The sequence below is a fragment of the Motacilla alba genome, chromosome 18, assembly GCF_015832195.1.
Source record: "Motacilla alba alba isolate MOTALB_02 chromosome 18, Motacilla_alba_V1.0_pri, whole genome shotgun sequence".
Taxonomy (NCBI): Eukaryota; Metazoa; Chordata; class Aves; order Passeriformes; family Motacillidae; genus Motacilla; species Motacilla alba.
In genome coordinates this window covers 11,790,709-11,812,073 of record NC_052033.1, presented here as the reverse complement: position 1 = coordinate 11,812,073, position 21,365 = coordinate 11,790,709, and the positions used below count along the sequence as shown (strand labels likewise).

The following is a 21,365-nucleotide window of genomic DNA, read 5'->3' as shown; positions in this document are numbered from 1 at the left end:
GCAGTCCCGAGAGCTGTGTCCTTGGGCCGGGCCGGGCCCACTTCCAGGCAGGTCCCAGGGGCGGTGTTGCCTCCCGGGGGCTGCAGTTACCGCGGTTATCGGGGAGCTGCTGGCCACAGCATGTGGCTCTGTGGGAGCTGGAGGTGACCGGGGCACAGGGCTGCAGACTCAGCCCTGCAGCGCAGGCAGTGCCAGCTCTGGGACACACCTGGCTGGCACAGGTGCTGTGGGACATGCCCTGGGGCAGGCAGACTCCGTGTGCTTGCAGGGGGCTGCTGGGCACCGGCAGACACCGTCCCTCCTTGGGGCTGCTGGGGGGCTCAGCGCCAGGGGACACAGACATTTCCACAGCGCACCCGTGGGCTGGGGCCGGCTCGGGGTCCCCGGGGGTCCCCATCATTGTGTGGCACACATAGGGCCACCCTTGCTGGGCAAGCTCCGGGGGCCAGCGCGGCCCCAGCGGGGTTGGGGGTCCGCAGTGGGGTGTCGCCACAGCAACGCTGGAGCAACAGGCGCAGGGCACAGCTCCGTGCCACGACCATATTTACCTTCCCAGAAACTGCTTGGTGCTCCAGCAATTTGCCTCAATTAGGCTCGTTACCACGTCAGGGAGGCCGCAGTGACGGCAGCGGCTGTAGGGCCGCCGGCTCCGCGGGGCTGCCGGGGCCGCTCCGGTACCACGGCCGTGAGCGGGGTAATCCCTGTCCCTCCCTTCCCGTCCCCACCCCTGCACTTGGGGGCCTGGGCAGACCCCCAGCACTGTGCTCCTCTCCCCTCGCCCGTTCTGCCGCAGTCCCCGCGTCCTCGCAGCCCCACGGTGCTGCTGTCCCTGCCCCGCAGCCCCGAGCCCCGCAGCCCCGGCCCTCTGTGCCCCGTCTGTGCCGCTCCCGTCGCCGCTGCCAGCGCTGCTCTGCCTCTCGGGCGCCGGGTCCTGCTCGGCCAGGGCAGACAGCAAGTTGTCGAGTAAACAGAGGAAAATTACTGCGTGCTGGGCTGGGCTCTGCTGCCGGAGCCAAGCTCTGCGTGCCCGTGCCACGCCAGCCCCGCCGGTGCCTCGCTGTGGCCGGGGACCCCGCAGGCAGCGCGACCCCCATACTCCCGAGGGTGTCAGGGGAGCCGCGGGTGGGTGTCAGGGGAGCCGCGGGTGGGTGTCAGGGGAGCCATGGGTGGGTGTCAGGGGAGCTGTGGGTGGGTGTCAGGGGAGCCATGGGTGTCAGGGGAGCCGTGGGGGTCAGGGGAGCCATGGGTGGGTGTCAGGGGAGCCGTGGGTGTCAGGGGAGCCGCGGGGGTCAGGGGAGCTGTGGGTGGGGGTCAGGGGAGCCGTGGGGGTCAGGGGAGCTGTGGGTGTCAGGGGAGCCGTGGGTGTCAGGGGAGCCGCGGGTGGGTGTCAGGGGAGCCGTGGGGGTCAGGGGCACGGCCGCCTGGCCGGTGTTCACTGGTGGGACTGCCGGGGCGCAGCTCCAGCTCTCAGCCCCTGCTCGGCGCGTCCCCTGTGCCGGGCTGGGTACCGGGGAGCCGGGGACCGTCACCCGCTCGGGGCCGGCTGGGATGGGTGACGGGCAGTGCCCACGGTCCTTGGGCGGCGGGGGTCACGGCAGGGCGGCTGTCCGTCCCGCCGCCACCCCTCGGGCAGGGTGAACCCAGCCGGGGAGCAGCACCGGCCTAATCCCCACACACCAGGCGATTGTGGTGCCCAAAGCTGCGGCATCCGGGCTTAGCGCTCATGTGCGCAGCACAAGCCTCTTAGGCCAGCGCCGTGAGCCCGCCCCACCCGCCCGGCGCGGCGGCACAGGGTCTCGCAGCCCCGCACCCCGCTGCCGCTCACCGAGCCCGCGCTGCCGGTGGCTGATGCCCGGCCGCGGCCTGGGCCGGCTACCGGGAGAGCGGGGGTGCCGCGGGCAGAGCCAAATGATTTAATTAAGGGCTCCTGGCAGCGAGAGGACAGAGCCGATTAGCGGCCGCAGGAAAGCGCGTGCTGGGGGAGCTGGAGCCCGGCCGGCAGCGCTGCAGCCGCGGCTGCTGCACATCTGCCCCCTCGCTGGTGCTGCACATCTGCCCCCTCGCTGCTGCTGCGCTCTGCCCCCTCGCTGCTGCTGCACGTCTGCCCCTCGCTGCTGCTGCACATCTGCCCCCTCGCTGCTGCTGCACATCTGCCCCCTCGCTGCTGCTGCACGTCTGCCCCTCGCTGCTGCTGCGCTCTGCCCCTCGCTGCTGCTGCACGTCTGCCCCCTCGCTGGTGCTGCGCTCTGCCCCTCGCTGCTGCTGCACATCTGCCCCCTCGCTGCTGCTGCACGTCTGCCCCTCGCTGCTGCTGCACGTCGTGGGGCTGCAGCACGCTGCTGGGCTGCGGCACAGGCAGTGGGGCAGGCAGTGCGGAGCAGCCCATCCCCGCCTGGTGACTCAGCTCCCCGTCCATGGCTGTGGCTTGGGAGCATCCGTGGGGTGCTTGGGAGCACGGTCCACACGTGTCCAGTGTCCCCCAGTGTCCCCAGTCCCCACAGCCCACAGCAAGGCACACACAGAGCTGGCCCTGCAGCCCGGCACGGGCCCACACCTATTTACAGATATGACAGATAAATTACAGCACTGTGCACAGGGACTCGAAGGTGCACGAGGGAAGCACCACAGGACAAACTCCCACCCCGACAGATCCCCCTTCCAGAGGTCCAGGTCCCACCTGCCTGCCTCGCTGTGTCCACTGTCCACGTGCCGGCGCAGCACCCTCCCAGGGCGGCAGGTCCCAGTGGCAGGGCACGGCGGCGTGCCAGCGGCTCAGCACAGCCCTCCCAGCTGGCTGCGGGCTCAGAAGTGGCTCTCGGCCGTGGTCTCAGGAAACTCATAGCAGTGGTGATGGCCCCCCAGGGCGAGGTGCTCGGCAGCGCTGCGCCCGCTCCTCTCCGGGCGCTGGGAGCTGGGCTGGGGGGCCAGGCTGCGCCCCAGCCCGTTGGTGCAGCCGCTCACCAGCTGGTGCTTCTCGCAGGTGCTGCCGGCGCCGTTGCGGGCGCTGGGTGCGTGGCTGTAGGTGTGCTTGTACTCCTCAGCCAGGTCCTTCCCCAGCTTCCAGCGCTGCCAGCGCTTCAGCAGCTCTGCCTGCACCTGCGGGCAGCAGCTGTCAGTATGAGCCCGAGCCCCCGCTGCCCCAGCCCGTGCTGCCCGTGCCCCTGCTGCCCCAGCCCCTGCTGCCCCAGCCCCCGCTGCCCCAGCCCCTGCTGCCCCAGCCCCTGCTGCCCCCGCTGCCCCAGCCCCTGCTGCCCCAGCCCCTGCTGTGCTGCTCACCTCTTTGTTGACGAAGCAGTAGAGAATGGCCACCAGCAAGCCCTGGGAAGGGAGAGGAGAGGCATGAAGGGCATAACCAGACCTCAGACCTAGTCCCTCCTGAGACTGAGTCTGCCCGTGGAGGGCTGGGCTCACCTGGAAGGAGCTCAGGAAGAGGTCGAAGAAGAGCTTGACGTAGCGCAGCGTGCCCTGGGCGTGCTCGTCCGTGATGAAGGCGAAGACCACCTCGTGGATGCCCAGCAGCGGGATGAGCGTCAGCGTGGACCTGGCCAGCCTGAGGGACGGGGGTCAGGGGTGGGCGCGCGGGCCCGGGTGTGCCCCGGGGGAGCCACGGCCAGCACCCACCTGAACTTGTAGTCGGTGTAGCGCATCTGGTGTGCACGGAGCTTGGAAACAAGGATCTGAATGATGCGGATGAAGATGAAGAAGTTGATCTGCAGTGGAATGGAGTGAGCCATCAGGGGCACAGGCAGAGCCAGGGGAGGGGCAGACAGGACAGCTCTGCCCTCGGCAGCCCTCCCACAGCCATCCTGGGGCCGGTGAGAGAGACGTGGAGCAGGGGGCTGCAGGGGGCTCACCAGGATGGCCAGGAACACGGGGAAGCGAAGGATCCACCAGAAGCCCATGTTGTTGTTCGTGGACCAGCACCTGCAGAATGGAGGGATGGGGACTGCCAGGAAGCCTCTTGACCAGGCATCTGCTGGACACTGGCATGGCATCGGCAGCCTGAACCGAGCCAGCACTAAGGCCCAGAACCCTGCTCCTTGCCACGGGCAATGGTGTGGAGTGACTCCAGGGCCAGCACAACGTCCCACATGCACCTACCTGTACCCTGTGCCCCCCTCCAGCCAGCAGCTGGAGCTGGTACTCACTGTATGTTCTCATAGAGGAACTTCACAATGACCCAGGGAATGAGGAACAGCATGGGTGCCCCTGAGGGGAGGTGAGCAGAGGATGCGTGAGGCATAGCAGGGCACGGCGTCAGGGGGCCCAGCCCACCCACACTTACCCCAGCCGATGCACAGGTAGAGGGTGAAGTAGCTCCTCTCGGAGAAGACAGCCACCACCAGCAGGTTATGCAGGTAGATGCCTTCCACCAGCAGCCAGCAGTAGTTGGCCACGATGCCATACTGCATGAAGACCGTGGCTGCCCGGCAGCCTGCAGCCGCCTGTGGGGGGGTCAGGGCTGCAGCACTGCCTGTGTGTGTGCCCGTGCCCCCAGCCCAGCCAACCCCCGGCCCCACAGCCCTGCCTGTCCCTGTCCCTGTCCCACTGACCTCGTCGCTCAGCCACACTTGCACGTTGTAGCCGTCGATCTTGTCGCTGTAGTGGGTCTTGAGCAGGGCGTCGATGACCAGCACGGAGACGCCCTTCAGGATGAAGGAGGCGAAGAGGTTCATGTGGATGTAGTTCCTCATGCAGTGCAGCTTGCTGCGGATTTGGGGGCCATTGTCAATGCCCGAGCACGGGCCCCTGGCCTCCACCTGCCCACCTGTGGACAGCCGTGCCCAAACTCCCACCTGAAGCCCAGCAGCAGGGCCAGGGCAAGCAGCAGAGCGCACAGGGACACGGAGTAGCCCACGGTGTACATCACCTTGAAGCTGCCGTAGGTCTTGGCAAATTTTTCCTGGAGGAGGAGGGAGCAAGTGAGGGCAGGGGCAGACGGAGGGCAGGCAGGGGGGCAGGCTGGGACCCCCACGCCCCTGCTGCCCAGGTTTGCCCACCTGCGCCTTTAGGTCCTCGTCATCCTGCTCACACTGTGTGGCATCGCGCAGGGACTGTCCCCGCGGCCCTGTCACCCACTGTCCGTCTGGCCCACAGGTCTTGAAGACGTGTCTGTGCTTCACTGTGACGGGAGGGGACGGTGAGGTGTGCCAGCCCCAGCGCCCCGCGGGCAGCGGGCACTGCCCCCGGTGCGGCCGCCTGCAGCTGCACACACACACTGCACAGGTGTCCCTGCACAGCTGCACGTGTCTGAGCACGCTGCACAGCTGCACACGCTGCACAGCTGCACGTGTGTGAGCACGCTGCACAGCTGCAGACACTGCACAGCTGCAGACACTGCACAGGTGTCCCTGCACAGCTGCACGTGTGTGAGCACGCTGCACAGCTGCAGACACTGCACAGCTGCACATGTGTGAGCACGCTGCACAGCTGCAGACACTGCACAGCTGCAGACACTGCACAGGTGTCCCTGCACAGCTGCACGTGTGTGAGCACGCTGCACAGCTGCAGACACTGCACAGCTGCACATGTGTGAGCACGCTGCACAGCTGCAGACACTGCACAGCTGCAGACACTGCACAGGTGTCCCTGCACAGCTGCACGTGTGTGAGCACGCTGCACAGCTGCAGACACTGCACAGCTGCACGTGTGTGAGCACACTGCACAGCTGCAGACGCTGCTCAGCTGCAGACGCTGCTCAGCTGCAGTGCACACGCGCCTCCCCGCTGTTACCTTTCTGGTACCAGGGCAGGAACCAGGGGCAGGGCACACTGGCTGTGCTGTTGGGCATCGTGTCGGGCCAGCACGAGAACTTGTCGAAGGTGCGGTTGCAGACCAGCTCTGCGGAGGGACAGGAGCTGGTGGCGCTTTGGCCTCACCCTCCACTGCCCCTCTGCTGTCCCCCATCCTGCTGGGACCCTGTGTTGGCTCCTCTGCCCCGTCCCATCTCAGCAGGGCCCTGTGCCCCCCATGCCAGCGGGACCCCCGCGGGCGCTGACCTGTGGGCGCAGGCAGGCGGCTCATGTTGCGCTGGCACTCCTCGCTGTACTCCTTCCATCTCTCAACCACGTTGTCCGTGATCTGGGCGCAGGGACCCTGCGGGCACCGGGGACCATCACCTGTCACACCTGTCCTGCTCGCAGCGGCCACCACGCTGTGCTGGGCAGTGACCCCAGCTGGGGGACAGCCAAGGCAAGTGCAGGTGAACGTGCCATGCCGTGCCATGCCATGCCATGCCATGCTGTGCCATGCTGTGCCATGCCATGCCATGCCGTGCCATGCCATGCCATGCTGTGCCATGCTGTGCCATGCCATGCCATGCCATGCTGTGCCATGAGGAGGCACAAGGGCCGTCAGACGCTGTGCCACGCGCCGTGGTGAGGGGATGCAGTGGCATGGGGTGGCTCGGCGGCAGTCCTGCGTGGGCAGCGCGCTGAGCGTGGGGCAGAGCACCCTCCTGTGTGACAGCCCATCCTTACCTGGCAGCAGAGCAGCAGCACCAGCAGGGTGAGGAGACGTGGCTGGGACATCCCTCCTCTGGACCACATGCATGGACACAGCGCAGGGCACACGGCTTCCTACTGGCCCTCAGCAGCTTCTCCACCCTGGTGGTGACGGCCCTGGCATGTGGGCAGCCCTGTGCGAGACGCCTGGTCACGGGGACTCCTGGGACACAGCTGGGGGACAGGGGGCTCGGGCAGGTGGGGTTGGAGGAAGCTGCTGTGGCACAGAGCCAGGCACGGTCACGGTGCCTCGCTCCTGTCCCCATCCTCACCCGGCGCTGCTTGGTGTTCGCATGCAGCTATGTGTTCACTCATTTTTGGCCAAGTGCCTGCAGTATCCTCCCCAGGAAGGCACTGGGACAGTGACCACACAGGATCTCTGCCTGCCAAGCCAGTTTGAGCCCCGTGTGGCTGCAGTGCAGTGGCAGTGCTGCCTCCAGACCCTCACAGAGAACCTGGGCTGGTGCCCCCACCTCTGCTGCTGGGACCCAGCTGTGCACCATTGCTAGTCCTGAGAATGCAGACCCCCATGGCAGAAGGGAGCCCTCCTCACACCTGAGCACCCTCTCAGGCACAGAGGCTGGCACCTGGGCTCTCCCTGCCTCCATGGACTCTCATGCCTGGGCCACTGACACCCGGCCCGGGTCTGGCAGCAGCACCCACCGTGGAGGGCACGGGGCCAGCAGGGATGGGGAAAATGGCCATTAACCCACAAGGATCCTGGCTCGTGGGGCTGCTGTGGCCCTAGGACAAGCTCAGCTGGGCTGTGCCCCTGTGGGTCCATCACCCCCAGCTGCAGGCGGTGACGTGGGGTCCGGGTGCTCCGCAGGCCGTGGCTCACGAGGTGCCATAATTCCCTCCATCCCCCTAAGCCGGTTATGGGGCTCCTGAGCAGGATTTGGGCTCTTCCCACAAGGGCCCATTATGGCAGCAGCCCCACGGCGCAGCCCGGCTGTGTGGGGTGAGGGCAGAGCCGGGGGGATGGGATGGGATGGGCAGCAGTGCCAGTGCCACCCCCGGCCCCTGGGCTCCCCCTGGGCACCAGCCAGAGCGTCGTGCTCCCCGACCAGTCTGCTCCCAGGGCTCGCTGCTCTGCCTGGGCCTATTTTTATCCCTGGGAAAGTCGTGTTTCCTCCATCCTGCAGACCCACTTGCCATGTCGCAAGTGGCTGCCGGAGCAGCTCATTAATCAGCGCGTGGGGCTCCAGATGCAGCTCGGGGAGCAGGACCTGCCATGGCCTTATTTAGCCAGTCCCAGGACAGAGGGAACTGTCTCCTGGGAGAGCTCTCACTGGGTGGGCTCTGTGAAGAGGGACCTTTCTTGGGTGCCCACTAGCCACCTCACCATTCCAGAATTCCTGTTTTTGTCATCACCCCAGCCCCACCCCAGCCACACTGCTGCCCGACCAGTGTCCCTGTCCTCATCCCTCTCCCATCCCACCTCAGGATCCCTGTCTCTTTCCTCCCACACGCCCATGCCAGCATCCCTGTCCTTGTTCCCCTGCTAGCCTGACCCCCCCATCCCTGTGCCCCCCTCCAGCACATCATCCCTACCTATCCCAGCTGCCACCTGTGTCCCAGCCCCACGGGAAGATGCCAGCGCCAGTCCCTGGCCAAGCATCAGTCCCTGCCCTGGTTGGGAATGCTGCTCCGGGTCCATGGGTCACAGGCACTCGCTGTCACCCCCTCTGCGCAGCCGGGGAGCAACTTTGGGGCAGAGGTGTCGCTATTTTTAGTGGCTGCAGTGGGATTTAGCAGCAGGGAGGCCTCTGCCCTGGACTCCCCCCATCTGGCAGCCACTCCCCAGCCCCGGCCCTGCCGTGGCCAAGCCGGGCAGACTGCACTGGGTGAGGGGTCCTGGCACGGGGGCCAGTCATGCTCCCAGCCCCAGCATGGGTCTTCCCCCTCTCCCTGCCCAGGCCCTTTGCCCCAGCTGCCTGTGGCGCTGCTCGCCCGTGGCACCACGCCAGATCCCCGCTACCCACGGGACGAGGGGTCCCTGCGGGCAGGGGCTGTTTCCAGGGACGTGGGAGTGCAGAAGTAGCTGTGGACCAGCTCTCCCTGGTCTGCTGCCAGTGGGCAGTGGCAGAGAGGGAGCAGTGGCTCTGTGTGGTGAACAGCAAGGTCTGGGGTGGCCGGGAGCCCTGGCAGCACAGGCACCTCCCCGGGGCTGGCGCTGCCCGGCGCCTGCGGTGCCTCGGGTAGCGGCTCTGCCAGCTGCACGAGCTGCAGCCCCTCTCAGCCGTGCCTGGGTGCCACAGGCAGCGCTGGGCCAGGGATGTGGCCCCACATCCCCACCGCCTCCTCTCACTCTGCTGCGCCCAGCTGGCTCCCAGTGCCACACTCCCTGCCCTGGCACCTCATCCCGGGCTGGGGCCAGGCTCTGGGGGATCCCCTGCCACACCAAGCACAAGCAGCGGGTGGAGGGTGCCTGGCCTGTGAGCTGGTGCCTCTGAGGGGCTGCAGTGCATGACAGCGGGCGTCCAGGGGATTTTGCCCCACGCTGGTGCTGGACAGTGGGGTGTGTTCCCGTGTCACGGTCCTGCGGCCGCTGCCCTTCGTGGAGCCAGGCTGCAAACGCCCAGTACAGCTCCACTTGGAGCCGTAGCTGTGAGGAGACCTTGTGCCAGGAGCGCAGGAGCAAGGAGACAACACTGGGATGGCCACGTGCAGCACCGCTGCTGGCAGCCCCCGAGGGGCCAGGCACAGGCACCCATCTGCCCGCCCAGTGCGGCTGTCGCCGGCGTCGGCATTTGCCTTTGCCAAGCCAGCAGCGCCCACCCCTGCGGCCACAGGGGCCAAGCAGGACCCCCGCTCCCCTCGAGGGGCCCCGTGACCCACCCGGGCTGCAGCTCTGGCAGCTGCCGTTGGCCCCGGGGTGCTCGGGAGGCAGGGGCCGGCCCGGGCAGGCTGCAGGGCAAGCTGGGCACCTGAGGGCACTGCTGCCACGGCACTGCCCCGAGACAGAGGGCATGGATGGGAAAAGGCTTGCGTTGGGATTTTGCTCAGCACCGATGGGCGTGCAGCCTCTGTGCCACCCTGCAGCAGCTCTGTGCCAGCGTGGACCCCCACGGGTGGCTGAGGGCCCAGCCCTGCCTAGGAAGAGGCTCTCCCCATCCCAGCACGGCCAGTTTCCCCTGAGGATTTTGCCACCCCAGCCCCTCTGGCACTGCTGCCATTGCACATGTGAGAGAAGGAGCTCCACATCTGGGACCTCTGCGGCCGATAGTCATGTGGATCTGGGGCTTGGTGAAGTCCCCGCAGGACACTCATGGGCATCTGCAACGTGACCTGGGAGCACCTTGGCACAGCACAGCCCCGCACAAGTGCAGTGGGGCTGGTGCAGCCCCAGAGCCTGGTCCCACAGGACTCTTGCCTCCCCGGCGGGGCGGGGGCTCAGCCCCGCACCCAGCGCAGCCCCGTTGGCTGGGAGGCAGCAGCGGGGGCCGTGCAGCCTCTGGACGCAGGGATTAGCCCCCCGTGTGCTAATGCGGTGCTTTCCACGGCTGGCTTGGCTTGCAGCTCGGAGCTACATGCCAGCACGGCAGGGGCTTTGGCACTTGGCAGGGGAGGGGACGGTGCTGGGCCAGAGCTGATGCAATGCCAGTGCCAGCCTGGCCCTGCAGATGCTGCTCCACTTTCCAGCCGGGACCACGGCAAGCGGGGCAGGGCTAGGGGACACGGCAGGGGTCTGTCCCACACCGTCCCTGCCCTGTGTCCGTGCTGGAAGCTCGGGATGTTTCCTACTCCCCTTCTCCATTCTTCCCTGGAGAACTAAGTACGAGGAGCTTTGGCAGCACAGGAGCGGCCGAGCAGCCCGGAACAGTCCCCGTGCTGCACGGCTGTGACTTGTTTGCACAGAGCTGCGCGATCCTGGGAGCCCTGAGCAGCGGCACACGGAGCGAGCACACGTCACCAGGCCCCGCTGATGTCGGATTCTGTCTCACCTCGGACCAGGAAAACCCAAAACAGCCCTGACAGCGCTTCTGCCAACAGGAGCACACGATGCAAAGAGGACAAATGCACTTCGCATCACCTCCACTACTGCCTGGTCACCACAAGGCATGGTCAGGGGGCGCCTGCAGGGCTGCCCTGTACCAAAGAGGGACCATGACACAGCCTGGCAGCAGCCAGATCACCTCGCTGCCCAGCTGGCTCTGGCACGGGGGTCTGAGCACACAGCACCCCATCCCCGGCTCAAGGAAAGGGGTGTTTTTGTTCATCACGTTGCATGAAAACCTGTGAAACACAGAAGGAAGGCTCAAGAGGCACAGCGTGACACGTGTGGTTAGCATGTCACAGGGGAGGCACAGGGCTGGGAAAAGCCTAGGAAAAGGTCAGTGCAGGCTGGCTAGCGCACACTCCCCTGCACTGGGAGCTCCACACCAGCAGATCTGCAGCCCCGGGAGCAGCCAGGCAGCCCCAGCAAGGCGGGGGGGCCACACGGGCCCAGCCATCCACAGGCATGTGCACTCGACCCCGGTGCTGGGGGAGATAAACAAGGACGTGGGGATGCAGGACAAAGCAGGATGCAGGGGTGGAGCACAGGGGGATGGAGCTGAGCAGCCATCCCATCTCCCCCGTGTCCAGCTTCTCCTGCCCCTGTCCCTGGCACAGCGAGGTGCAGGGAGATGCTGTGCTCAGTGCCTGGCTTTAGCCCTGTGCTGCTGATCAGGGCTTGTGGTCACATTTTTTCATTAACTATTTTTAATCCACATTTTGCCTATTCTCTGTTCAGCCTTTTCTCTTTTCCCCTCTCTAGGCAACAGAACATAAAAAAAAAAAAAAAAAAAAGAAATGCACCGCAGTGTGCGGAAAGGAGCAGGATTGGTGGGAAGCCACAGGAGCTGGCAGCTGGGGCAGCACTAACACGCTGACGAGGGGTCCTGCAGGCCCTAAATTTTCCTGCTGATGCACAGACAAAAATCACAGGGGCAATCACTGGATTTGGTGTGGGTCAGGACACCCGCGGCAGGCGCTGCGCGGGCAGGGTGCTGCGCCGCGGGGCCCGGGGGGCTCAGCAGGGCTGATGCTCCGTCCCCAGGCCGTTCTGTGGAGGGGAGCAGCCTGACCCCGCGGCCCCCGCTTCCCTCAGCACCCCGAGGGAAGTGCAGCGCCGGGCAGAGGGGACCCGCAGCAGCTTTAGAGATGCACTTGCAACCAGGAGGACGGCAAGGTCACATACCCGACATGTCCTGGTTAAACAAAGCCGTTTACCAACACCGTGTTGACACAGCAGAGCTCGGGACAGAGTCACAAAGGGCACTCGCACCAGGCCCCCGTAATACCCAGAGAGCTTGGGGAGAGCTGGGACCTGGCGAGGTGTCCCCTGCTCGGCCCCTCGGCAGGACACCCATGGGCACTGCTGTGCCCACTGCACGGAGACCACGCGCGTCCCTCCCCGACCGAGAGCTGCTCCGGGAGCTGCTCCCAGAGCGACGGAGCTCAGCGGGAATCGCTGCCCGGGGGCTCAGCGCAGCCGGGGCAGAGCCCAGGGGGGCTGGAGTCCGACGGCAGCGCCCCTGCCCAGGGATGCCCAGCCCCGGGGAGCCGCAGGCCCAGAGCAGCCGGGGGCTCACTCTCCCCGGGCGGGGGGCGGCTCTGGCAGCCCTTCTCTGGGGTCCCGGCGCTCCATTCGCGGCCCCGGGGTTGCGCAGTGGCCGTTCGAATTCACATCCCCGCGACGGGACAGGCGCCATCCCGAGCTCGCTGCCCTCCTCCCTCTCCCCGTTCCCCGTACCTGTCGGGGCTGGGCTGGCGGCGGCTCCCGAACGCATCTCGGGGCCGGCGGGGACCGGGTCCGGCGCGCTCGGCGAAAACTTTAGCGGAACCGCGACGGCAGCGGCTGTGGCGACTCGGGGGGAGGGACCGGCCCGGGGGGAGGGACCGCGGGCACGGAGCCGCGTCCCGCCGCCCCGCTCCTCCCGCCGGCACGAGGAGGGCGCAGCCCGGTGCCCCGGCCCCGCCCGAGGGCTTGGCGCTGCCCCCGCATCACCGGCGGTCGCTCCCGGGAGCGCCGCCGCTCGTCCCGGCCCCGCCCCGCTCCCGGGCACCGGCTGGGCTCGGCGGCGGGGCCGGGCGGAGCGGCGGGGACAGCGCCGGGGTCCGTTCCGTTCCCGGGAGTTTCCCCGGCCCCAGCGGGAGCGGCGGCTGCTCGGAGCCCCAGGGACCCGGGCGGGTCTCGGCCGCGCCGCCGCCGGCCGCCTCAACACCCGCGCTCCGGCCGCCGCCGGCGGTGACGGGTCGGTGTCTGCCGCCGCCGTCCCGCTGCAGGTAAACAGCCCAGAAACAGCGACCGGGACCGGCTGGCTGGGAGGCAGAGGGATCGGGGGGAGCCCCGGCCTGGGGGTGCCCTGTCCCGGCCTCCCGGCACGAACTCATTTACCTTGGGCCGTGGCACAGCCAGCGCGTACCCGGCGGGCGCTCAGCGCAGCCCCGGATCCCCCGATCCCCGGATCCCTCCCTCGGGCTCCCGCTCCAGCGGAGAGTGCCCGTGGGTGCGGGTAGAGGGGCGCAGCACACGCTGGGGGTGCGGGGGGCTTGCGGGGGTCTTGCCATTGCCCCGAGGATCGGAGCCGCCGCTGCCCCTGGAGCTGCCCCCGGCCCCCTCCCAGGCCAGGAGCGGCTCTGGGGGAGGACGGGCAGCCCCCAGCCCCAGCTGCCCCGGAGCCCCTGCAGGCGGCTGCGGGGCCGTGGCAGCGGCAGGCTGCGCCGGGGGCAGGCAGCACGGGCACGGCTCTCGGGGGCGCGGGAGTCAATCGTGCCCTGGCCCTGCAGCTGCGGGCGCGGTGCTCGCGGCGCTGTCTGGAACACGCTGTCCTGCCTGCCAGCGCGACGGCTGCAGCTCAGCTGCCACAAGGGACGCGGCGAGAGGGAGCGGGCACACGGGAGCGCGGGGCCGGCGCAGCCGGTGGCACCACAGCCCGGCTGGAACGCCCGCTGGCCACCGTGGGGCTGAGCAGGGCGCCGTGCTGCTGCGGGCCGTGGGGCTCCATCGTTTTCCTGCCCTTTGCGTGGCACAGAGCAGCGCCCGGGAGCAGCGCCGCAGGACGTGGGGGCTGAGGAAGCACAGCCTGGCAGCCCCCGGCCGCCTGTGAGGAGAGGGCCCGGCTCGCTGAGCGTTCACCTGCCCGTGGCCTCGGCTGGGGCTGGGCATAAGCCCAGAGTGGCGATGCCAGCGAGCATCATTAGGCCTCGTTAAGGTGACGAGCTTTCACTGCTCTGCTGTGCCAGTCTGCCCGAGCCCAATTAGTGTCACATCCAGGAGGCAGCTCCCGCAGGGCGACGGGCGCCCTTGGCACAGCCCTGCCCTGGAGCTGCTGTCCAGCTGGGACCGGGCACGGCTCGGCCGTGGAGCCTGCCCACAGCTCCCCCTGCCCGCCGGGCTGCTCTGGGCGCAGAGCGAGCAAAGACCCCCCGGCATAGCGCCAGGGGCCCAGCCTTGCTACCTGCTCTCAGCTCTGGGGGGCTCAGCCCGTGCCCCAGCCATGAAAAGGGGGGGCAGCATCTCTCCCTTCCTAACAGGACAGCAAGCCCTGCGCCACCTTCACTCTTTATTACACATCAAGGTCGCAGATATTCCAGTTCTTTGATTCCTGGGGGCCAGCTCACACAGGGGTGCCATAGCGGAGGGGCTGGTGCCCACAGCCCCCGCACTCTGGGCGGTGTGGGGCGAGGGGCTGTGAGGAGTGGGAGTCTGCCCAGCCCCAAGGTGAGGGAGGCTGCAGAGAGCGGTGGGGGATGCCCCCAGAGACTGGATCCAGTCTGGGGTAGGTGCACTGTGGTGAGAGAGTACTGGGTCCCCGAGCAGGCCCTGGCAGAGCGAGGCCACGCTCCCCGCCATCATTGGTATGAGGCACGATCCCTGAAGAGCCCAGCAGCCAGCGGCGCTGAGGAGCTTTGGCCAAGCAGAAGCAGAGGCTGGGAGGCCAGGAGCAGGGCAGGAGGTGCGAGCTGCGCGGGGCTTAGGGAGGAGCGCGGGGGCAAAGGCAGAGGGAGGGCAGGGCCTCACACACCCTGCCCCAAGCCCCAGCCCACAGCTGCAGGGTCAGCAGCCCCCCAGCCCCCCGGGCTCTGTGACACAGCCAGGCGTCTGATCCCCCTACTCCCCGAGACAGCACACTCCTGCTTCTGGGGCACTCAGGGACAAGGCTCGGGGGGGCAAGGACACAACTCGGAGCCAGTAGAGAAGTGGGAAGACAGGAGCCCCCCAACAAAACCCCCAGAAGCAGCAATGCAGAGGTGGAGGTGCTGAGAACGGGGGTGAGAGGAGGAGTGAGTGTGCGGGGGGGGTTTGGCCACAGGTGCTGGCAAGGCACAGGAGTAGAGAGGAGGGGGAATGGCACTGGCCCCAGAGAGCAGAGAGGGGTTCTGGGATCTTGGGGGTGACCCACACGCTCACCCCCCCCGGGGCAAGGCAGGGTCCAGTCCCCCAGACTCAGGTGGTCACTTTGATCCCAAAATATTTGCGCAGCTGCTCCAGGAAGAGAAAGGTGAGAACGGTCTGAGGAACGAGCCGGACAGCAGCAGGAACAAAGCCCTGGAAGGGGACAGCAAGAAGGGGAAGAGTCAGTGTGTGCCTGCCACCGATTGCCCCGGCAGCCCAAGCCTGGCAGCAGCACGAGTGGGCCAGCACTGGCCGGGCTGAGGAGCGGGTGCTGTCACACCATGGCCACCACGCTGCACGCAGGGCTCAGCACCACGGGCCAGCCCCTCTGGCACCTGCGCAGCTGTTGGGGAGCTCGATGGGTGCCACAGGGCCACAGCTGTGGCGCCTGGGCCCAGCCTGAGTCCCACCGAGGCCAGGGCTTGCAACACCCCGGGGCCAAGCCTGGGCCGGGCACACGAAGGCCCGATGCAGGAAGCAGCTGGGCTGCCACAGCAGAGCCTGGAAGGTTCCCTGCCCCAGGACTGGACCACAGCCTCTGCTCCCAGCTCGGCCCAGCCTGCCCAGCCCTGCGCCCCCAGCCCCGTACCTTGTAGAAGGCAAGTGGTCCGAGCTTGGCAGTTTCCACGGCACAGTGGACGACTCCCTGGAGTGAGAGGGTGAGAGATGAGGAGGGAGGGCTGGGAGGCAAGGGGGCACACAGGGACGGGAGGACAGGCAGCAGCAAGGGCGGCACGCTGGGCGACTCACCTGGTACTCCCCGTGGGAGTTCATGAGGCGGGTCTTGAGCACATCCAGGGGCTGGCACAGGAATGTGGCACACAGGCCCTGCAGAGAGTCAGCCAGGTCAGGAGACCACCGTGCCAGCAACTGCTGCGGTCACTGCAGAGACTCAGAGCCACGCTGGGACCCGACCTCAGGCCAGGAGCCTCCTGCAGCCTCTGTGCTGAGCAGAGCCCAGAGCAGCAGCTCTGGCGCCCTCGCCCTGGCTGAGCAAACCCAGCCCCAGGGCTGCCCCCGGAGCCCAGCCCTACTCACGGCGATGAAGCTGGACAGGAAGTGAGTGAAGACATTGTCTGACAGCAATCCAGTTGCGAGAACCAGCTGCTTGGCCTGGTCATAACAGGAAAGCTGCAGAGACATGGTGAATCAGTGACACGCTCCCCTGCCACACCAGGGACCAGCCTAGTCCCTATCCCAGTCACCCACTGCCCGGCAGAACTGTCCTACCTGTCCAACAGTAACGAGGGCCCCACGAGACGATGCCACTGATGCTCCTGAGAAGAGTTTCTTCACGCCCTCTGTGGACAGACAGATTTGGATCAGCACAGTTCTCTGCCATCGCTCAGGCTCCGTTACCCCAGAGTCTCCTTCCATGCCCAGTCTGTGCCCACTGCTCCTCACACAGCCCGGCCCGAAGCACACCGTAGCAAACAGGCTGAAGGAGTAGGGAGTCCTTCAAAACAGCATCTCCTCCTCCCTGCCTCTGCTCGTCCTCCGTTCCACGGCTCCACCCTCCTGCGCTGCTCTCTGCAGCCCCCAGCAGTCACCCTTTCCCACCACGCACAGGCTGCCAGGCCCTGCCGGACCTTGCCCAGCCCCTGCCCCAGCCAGGTGAGGAGGAGACGCCAGACCCTGCGCTCCCCTGGACACCCCCAGCCCCCAGGGCATCCCCCGGCCCCTCTCCCGGCCCCTCTCCCTGCCCCGGCTGAGCGAACTTCCAGGGCGCCCTGGCCCGGCACCTGCTAGGACACCGGAGCAGGCTCACCCACACGGCTGGCACAGCCTCACCTTCCCGGAGGACACGGTACATGCCATCCAGGGCATGGGAATAACTGGAAGGAGCGAGAGGGGAAGGGGTCAGGGCCCGAGGCTCCCCAGCCCGGCAGCAGCCCCGCCGCTCCCCCGGGCACCGGCGGCTCCCGGGGCGGCCCCCGCGCCCCCGGTGCGGCGCTCGGGCCGCCGGTGCGGTGCTGCCCCCCCGCGGCCACGCGGACCCCGGGAGCGCCGGTCCCGCCGCCCCTCTGCCCCAGCCCTGCCCCGCACTCACTTGCGCCGCTGAGCCGGCGGCTGCTTCACGTCGTTCTGCATCCTGGAAGGCAGAGCAGCGCGGGTGAGGGGGCAGCCGGCACCGCTGTCCCCTGCAGCAGCGGGGACCCCGGCACAGCGCAGTGGAATTGTGCCGCCCTTTTACAAAGGGCCAAGAACGCTGCCTTCGGCCCCACTCCCCCTGAGGGTCACACAGTGACCCAGCACAGGCTGGGTGCTGTCACCAAACGGCAGAACAGCTCTGGCCATCCTGGGCACACAGCTCCTGGCCCACTGACCACGGGGCAGGCTGGCCAGGAGAGATGTCAGCAGAGCCCCAGCACTAGCCAGCACCCCAAATACCGCCATGCACGGGCCAAAAGCCCCAGCCGTGCCGACAGAACTGACCTGACGTTCACCATGTCTGCCGGGGTTCCCACAAACCCGCCAGTGAAACCTGTGGCCAAAGAAGAGCGGGGTCAGGGCTCATCCATGGTGAGGGAGCCAGGGCCGAGGGCCCCCCTGCCCGGCTCACCTGATACCGCAGCCAAGAGCACTTTCTGGTAGAAGGGGGGAGGCCCCTGGTTGCTTATGCGGTTCCTCGCGGTCTCATAGATGCCAAAGCGAGTCAAGGAGTATGTCATCTGGAAGAGGGGGAGATGAGCGACCGTGTCCTGGCACAGGCAGCTCCTCGGCGGCCGCGGGCGCTCACCTGCCGGCACAGCGAGGCGCTGAGCCCGTTGTAGAGGGCCAGGACGCCGTCGGTGCGGATCACGTGCATCGCCATCCCCGTCATCCGCATCTTCACCTCCTGCTGCGTCTGCAGGTGCACCTGGGGCGGGGGCAGCACGTCAGCCCGGCCGGGCAGGGACAGAAGGGTCACTCCACTGAACGGGTGTGGACTGGAGCGTGTGCCAGGTTAGCAGCACCGCACCGCGGCCAACAGCACGAGCTACGGCCACCCCAGAGCAGACTGGCCCAGCCCGGCAGCGGGGGGTGGAGGCAGCGAGCGAGAGGAGCGCCCGCAGCACCTGCCAGGCCCTGCCCTCCCAAGGTGAAGGGCGGCGCCTGCTCTCCCGGGCCACCTCAGGGCGGAAGGTGTGTGTGCGCCCAGCTCACCTGAGTGAGCAAGTGCCCTGTGTGGTTTGCTCAAGGGGATGCAGCAGGGTGGTGAAATCACGGCCGTGCAACGCAGCAGGCCTCCAGAGCCACTTCCCCTCCTCCTCAGCGCAGGAATCACACGGGCAGGAAGAGAACCCGCAGCTGGCCAGGCGCTCCCCTTGGCGCCTGCCGCAGCCCAGCGCGGCCCCCCATCGCGGGGCATCGGCAGCAGGAGCGGGCTGGGACGGGGCAGCCGCGTGGGCTGATGCTGGAGCATGCTCTGAGCGCGGCCGAGACCACATGCGGGCCAAGGGCCCCAGGAGATAAGGAGAGCAAAGGGCTGCTGACAGGGGATCAGGCCACTACGGAAGCTGTGGCACAGCTGGGTCGTGTGACACTCGGCAGGATGTTGGGAACAGCCACTGCCTCCCATATGGGACAGCAGCAGGCGTGCAGGGGTCTCCTTGCAATCCCCACAGGTGGATTTTGGACATCAGGGACCAGAACTTGTGGCTGTTCACAGCCCGGGGCAGCTGAAGCGGGCAGGGCAGGCGGAGCCGTGTGGGGACACGGTGCACTGCCTGCAGTGCCAGGTCTGCAGGAAGGGCAGAGAGGCATGGGACGGGCTGGCCAGGCTGTGTCACTGCTGGTCGCTGCAGGGCCAGCAGCCCGTGGGCAGCCAGCAGCTGCAGAGTTGGCCTAAGGGCACAAGCACTCTGCAGGTGGGCTGGCCAGGGCCTCTCACTGGGGCCAAAGTCCAGAGGTGCAATGAAGTGCCCTTCGTCCCCTGCCCTGCCAGAGTCTGAGGCCCCTCGTGCCTCCCCAGGCCTGGCACCAGCCTCTGCTGTGGGGGAACACACGGCCAAAGACAGGTCTGTGTTCAACAATCAGTGTGATTATTCATCTGGCAAAAACAGCTGGCTAGCCTGTGCTGCTCACACCTGCAGGAAAGCAGGGGCTGCTCATCCACACAGGACGGCATGGGGATGCAGCCCAAACGTCACAGCCATCACGCTGGCTCAGAGACAGACCTAGAGGCAGGTGCCAGACTAATTCCCTCGCTTAGCGCCTTGCCAGGCACCCCACACAAGCTCCCACGGGCTGGCAGCCACCTCCACTGGGCAGACAGGGCCAGCTGGGCAAGGCAAGAGGCCGAGCGCTGGGGAGGTGGCACTGCCCTGCCAGGGCTGGCTCCAGTCCTGGGCCTGTGCCTGGAACATCTTCCTCTCTCTCCATGGGGTGGAAGGGGCTGTCTGTCCCAGCCTCGCCCACGGGCACGGCCCTGGGAAGGGCAGGCGCTGTCCTGGGCTGCCTCTTCCCTCCCCGTGCGCAGCCCGCTCCGCTGCCAGCCCGTCGCGCTTGGCTCGGGGCAGCGCTGGCATCTGCCCCGAGCGTGGGCGCTGGCAGCACGGGGCTGCGCGCCGCCCTTTGTGCGGCGGCAGGCATGCCGGGTCATCTGCGGCGCCTAGGTGACATCTCGGCCGGAGGGCGCGGAGCCCAGTGGGCCAGCGTCCAACGCTGCCGGCCCCGGAGTCACTGCCGTGTCCAGGCAGGGCTGGCCAAGGCACCTTCCACAGCTCCTAGAGCTGGCACCCCGGGCTCCCCGGACCCCTCAGCCACTCATGTCCCCGTGCCCCTGCCAGGGTCTTTGTGACCCCTCGGCCACGTCCCCGCACAGCCACGAGCCAGCTGCTCAGAACCGACCCCAGCAGCTGTTTCCCCAGACCTCTGCAGCTCTTCTCCAGCTCCCTCCGTCGCTCTGGGACCCTCACAGCCATTCCCTATCCCTTCACAACCCTTCCAGAACCCCAGAGCAGCTCCCCATCCCCTCGAAGCTGCTCCAGGACCCTCTCAGCCACCCTGTCCCCTCCTGTGGCAGCCGCTCCCCAGCACCCCAGAGCCAGTCCTTCGGCTGCTCCGGATACTCAGAGCAGCTCCTCTCCCCTCGCAGCCACTCCGGGACTCTCACAGCCACTCCGAGTCCCCCCAAGCCATTCCCCGTCCCCTCAAAGCTGCTCTGGGACCCTCACAGCCGCACCCCCACAGCCAGGTCCCTCAGAGCCGCTCCGGGACCCCGAGACCCGCTCCCCGTCCCGTCCCGGCCGCTGCCCCCGCTGCAGCCCCGTCCCTCCCGGGACCCTCGCAGCGCCTCCCCATCCCTTTACAGCCCCTTCCAGTCCCCCGGAGCCGCTCCAGGACCCTCGGACCCGCTCCCCGCCCCACCGCAGGCTCTGCAGAGCCCCTGCAGCCAGCCCCAACTCCTCCAGCCTCCTCCCCATCCTCTCACACCCTCCCCGGGACCCTCACACCGCTCACCTGCCCCCCGAACCGTCCCCCCAGCACCACCCGCCCCATAACCGTCCCCTCCCGCCGCCCGCCCCACAACCGCCTCCCCATCCCCTCGAGCCCCGCGCCCCGCGGTGGCGCCCGGCCTCTCCGAGCGCCCCGGCCGAGCGCCGCTCACCTTCAGCAGGTCCAAGGGGTGCGTGCAGCAGGCGGCCCCGGACGACGCGAGGCCGCCGAAGTACCAGCGCGAAACGCGCTGCTCCGCCATGGGCGCCGCTGCTGCCAGAAGCCACGCCCTCACCGGGAGCAGGCCCCGCCCCCTTCCGTTAAGCCACGCCCTCTCCCGGTACCGGAAGGGGGTGGGGCGGGCCCGGGGCTCGCATCCCCGAGCGCGCGGACACCGCAGGCCCCCGGACCGCCGTTCCCACCCCGCACGCACCCCCGTCTCCAGCCCGGGGAAGGCTCTTCCCGTCGGTAATTAAGGGATTAATTAAGGCGGAGGCGAAGCCACCAGCCAGAGTGAAGAGGGGCGGGGGGCGCAGCCGGCAGCGCCCCAGCGTGCGCGCACCGAGCGCGGGGATAATCACAGCTCCAGAACCCCACCCCGCACGCATCTCCACAGCCTGGGGAAGGGCGCTCTTCCCGTGAGCAATTAACAGAGAGGCGGGACAGCAGCGAAAGGCAGCGTGGGGAGGCGTGTGGTGCGCTGCTACAAACTGCGGTACCTGAAGGGAGCCTACGAGAAAGATGGAGAGAGACTTTTTACAAGAGCGTGGAGTGACAGGACAAGGGGGAGCGGCTTCACACTCAGAGCAGGCTTAGATTAGATATTAGCAAGAAATCTTTGTCTGTGAGGGTGGCGAGGCCCTGGCACAGGCTGCTCTGAAGAGAAGCTGCGAGTGCCCTCTCCCTGGGAGTGTTCAAGGCCAGGCTGGATGGGGTGTGGAGCAACCTCGCCCGCTGGAAGGTGTTCCTGCCCACAGCAGGGGCTGGAATGACATGATCTTTCAAGGTCACTGCCACCCTAAACCATTCTGATTCTGTGATGGGGGAGCACGGGG

At 67.6% G+C, this 21,365-nt stretch overlaps 2 protein-coding genes across 3 annotated transcripts; both read right to left on the bottom strand.

The window, feature by feature from the left end:
- Window positions 1–2,525: 2,525 nt before the first annotated feature.
- On the bottom strand, window positions 2,526–12,446 carry GCGR (glucagon receptor). The gene is made up of 14 exons (XM_038157093.1): window positions 12,244–12,446; window positions 6,480–6,637; window positions 6,000–6,096; window positions 5,734–5,841; window positions 5,001–5,122; window positions 4,797–4,903; window positions 4,554–4,707; window positions 4,286–4,445; window positions 4,149–4,209; window positions 3,855–3,924; window positions 3,622–3,710; window positions 3,412–3,550; window positions 3,277–3,318; window positions 2,526–3,096 (listed from the first exon to the last, which is right to left on the bottom strand). The coding sequence occupies exons 2-14, from the start codon at window positions 6,546–6,548 to the stop codon at window positions 2,803–2,805; spliced, it is 1,512 nt and encodes a 503-aa protein (XP_038013021.1). The 5' UTR covers window positions 6,549–6,637; window positions 12,244–12,446; the 3' UTR covers window positions 2,526–2,802.
- Window positions 12,447–14,043: 1,597 nt separating this feature from the next.
- SLC25A10 (solute carrier family 25 member 10) lies at window positions 14,044–21,236 on the bottom strand. 2 transcript variants are annotated; one of them, XM_038157095.1, is made up of 11 exons: window positions 20,483–20,637; window positions 17,630–17,749; window positions 17,453–17,561; window positions 17,326–17,374; window positions 16,940–16,981; window positions 16,681–16,724; window positions 16,120–16,190; window positions 15,928–16,020; window positions 15,640–15,717; window positions 15,479–15,535; window positions 14,044–15,042 (listed from the first exon to the last, which is right to left on the bottom strand). In XM_038157095.1, the coding sequence occupies exons 1-11, from the start codon at window positions 20,570–20,572 to the stop codon at window positions 14,941–14,943; spliced, it is 855 nt and encodes a 284-aa protein (XP_038013023.1). In that variant the 5' UTR covers window positions 20,573–20,637; the 3' UTR covers window positions 14,044–14,940. The 2 variants fall into 2 exon arrangements, with proteins under 2 accessions (XP_038013023.1, XP_038013022.1); XM_038157094.1 differs by having other exon boundaries at window positions 15,479–15,717; window positions 20,483–21,236.
- Window positions 21,237–21,365: the final 129 nt, after the last annotated feature.

Coding starts and splice junctions, on each gene's coding strand:
- GCGR (XM_038157093.1), bottom strand. CDS start 6,548: ATGTGGTCCAGAGGAGGGATGTCCCAGCCACGTCTCCTCACCCTGCTG. Junction 4,210..4,285: donor CTACCTGTGCATCGGCTGGG/GTAAGTGTGGGT, acceptor ACCTCCCCTCAG/GGGCACCCATGCTGTTCCTC. Junction 3,551..3,621: donor TACACCGACTACAAGTTCAG/GTGGGTGCTGGC, acceptor CCCGTCCCTCAG/GCTGGCCAGGTCCACGCTGA.
- SLC25A10 (XM_038157094.1), bottom strand. CDS start 20,572: ATGGCGGAGCAGCGCGTTTCGCGCTGGTACTTCGGCGGCCTCGCGTCG. Junction 16,725..16,939: donor CCGCCGGCTCAGCGGCGCAA/GTGAGTGCGGGG, acceptor CGCTCCTTCCAG/TTATTCCCATGCCCTGGATG. Junction 16,021..16,119: donor CCCTCGTTACTGTTGGACAG/GTAGGACAGTTC, acceptor ATGTCTCTGCAG/CTTTCCTGTTATGACCAGGC.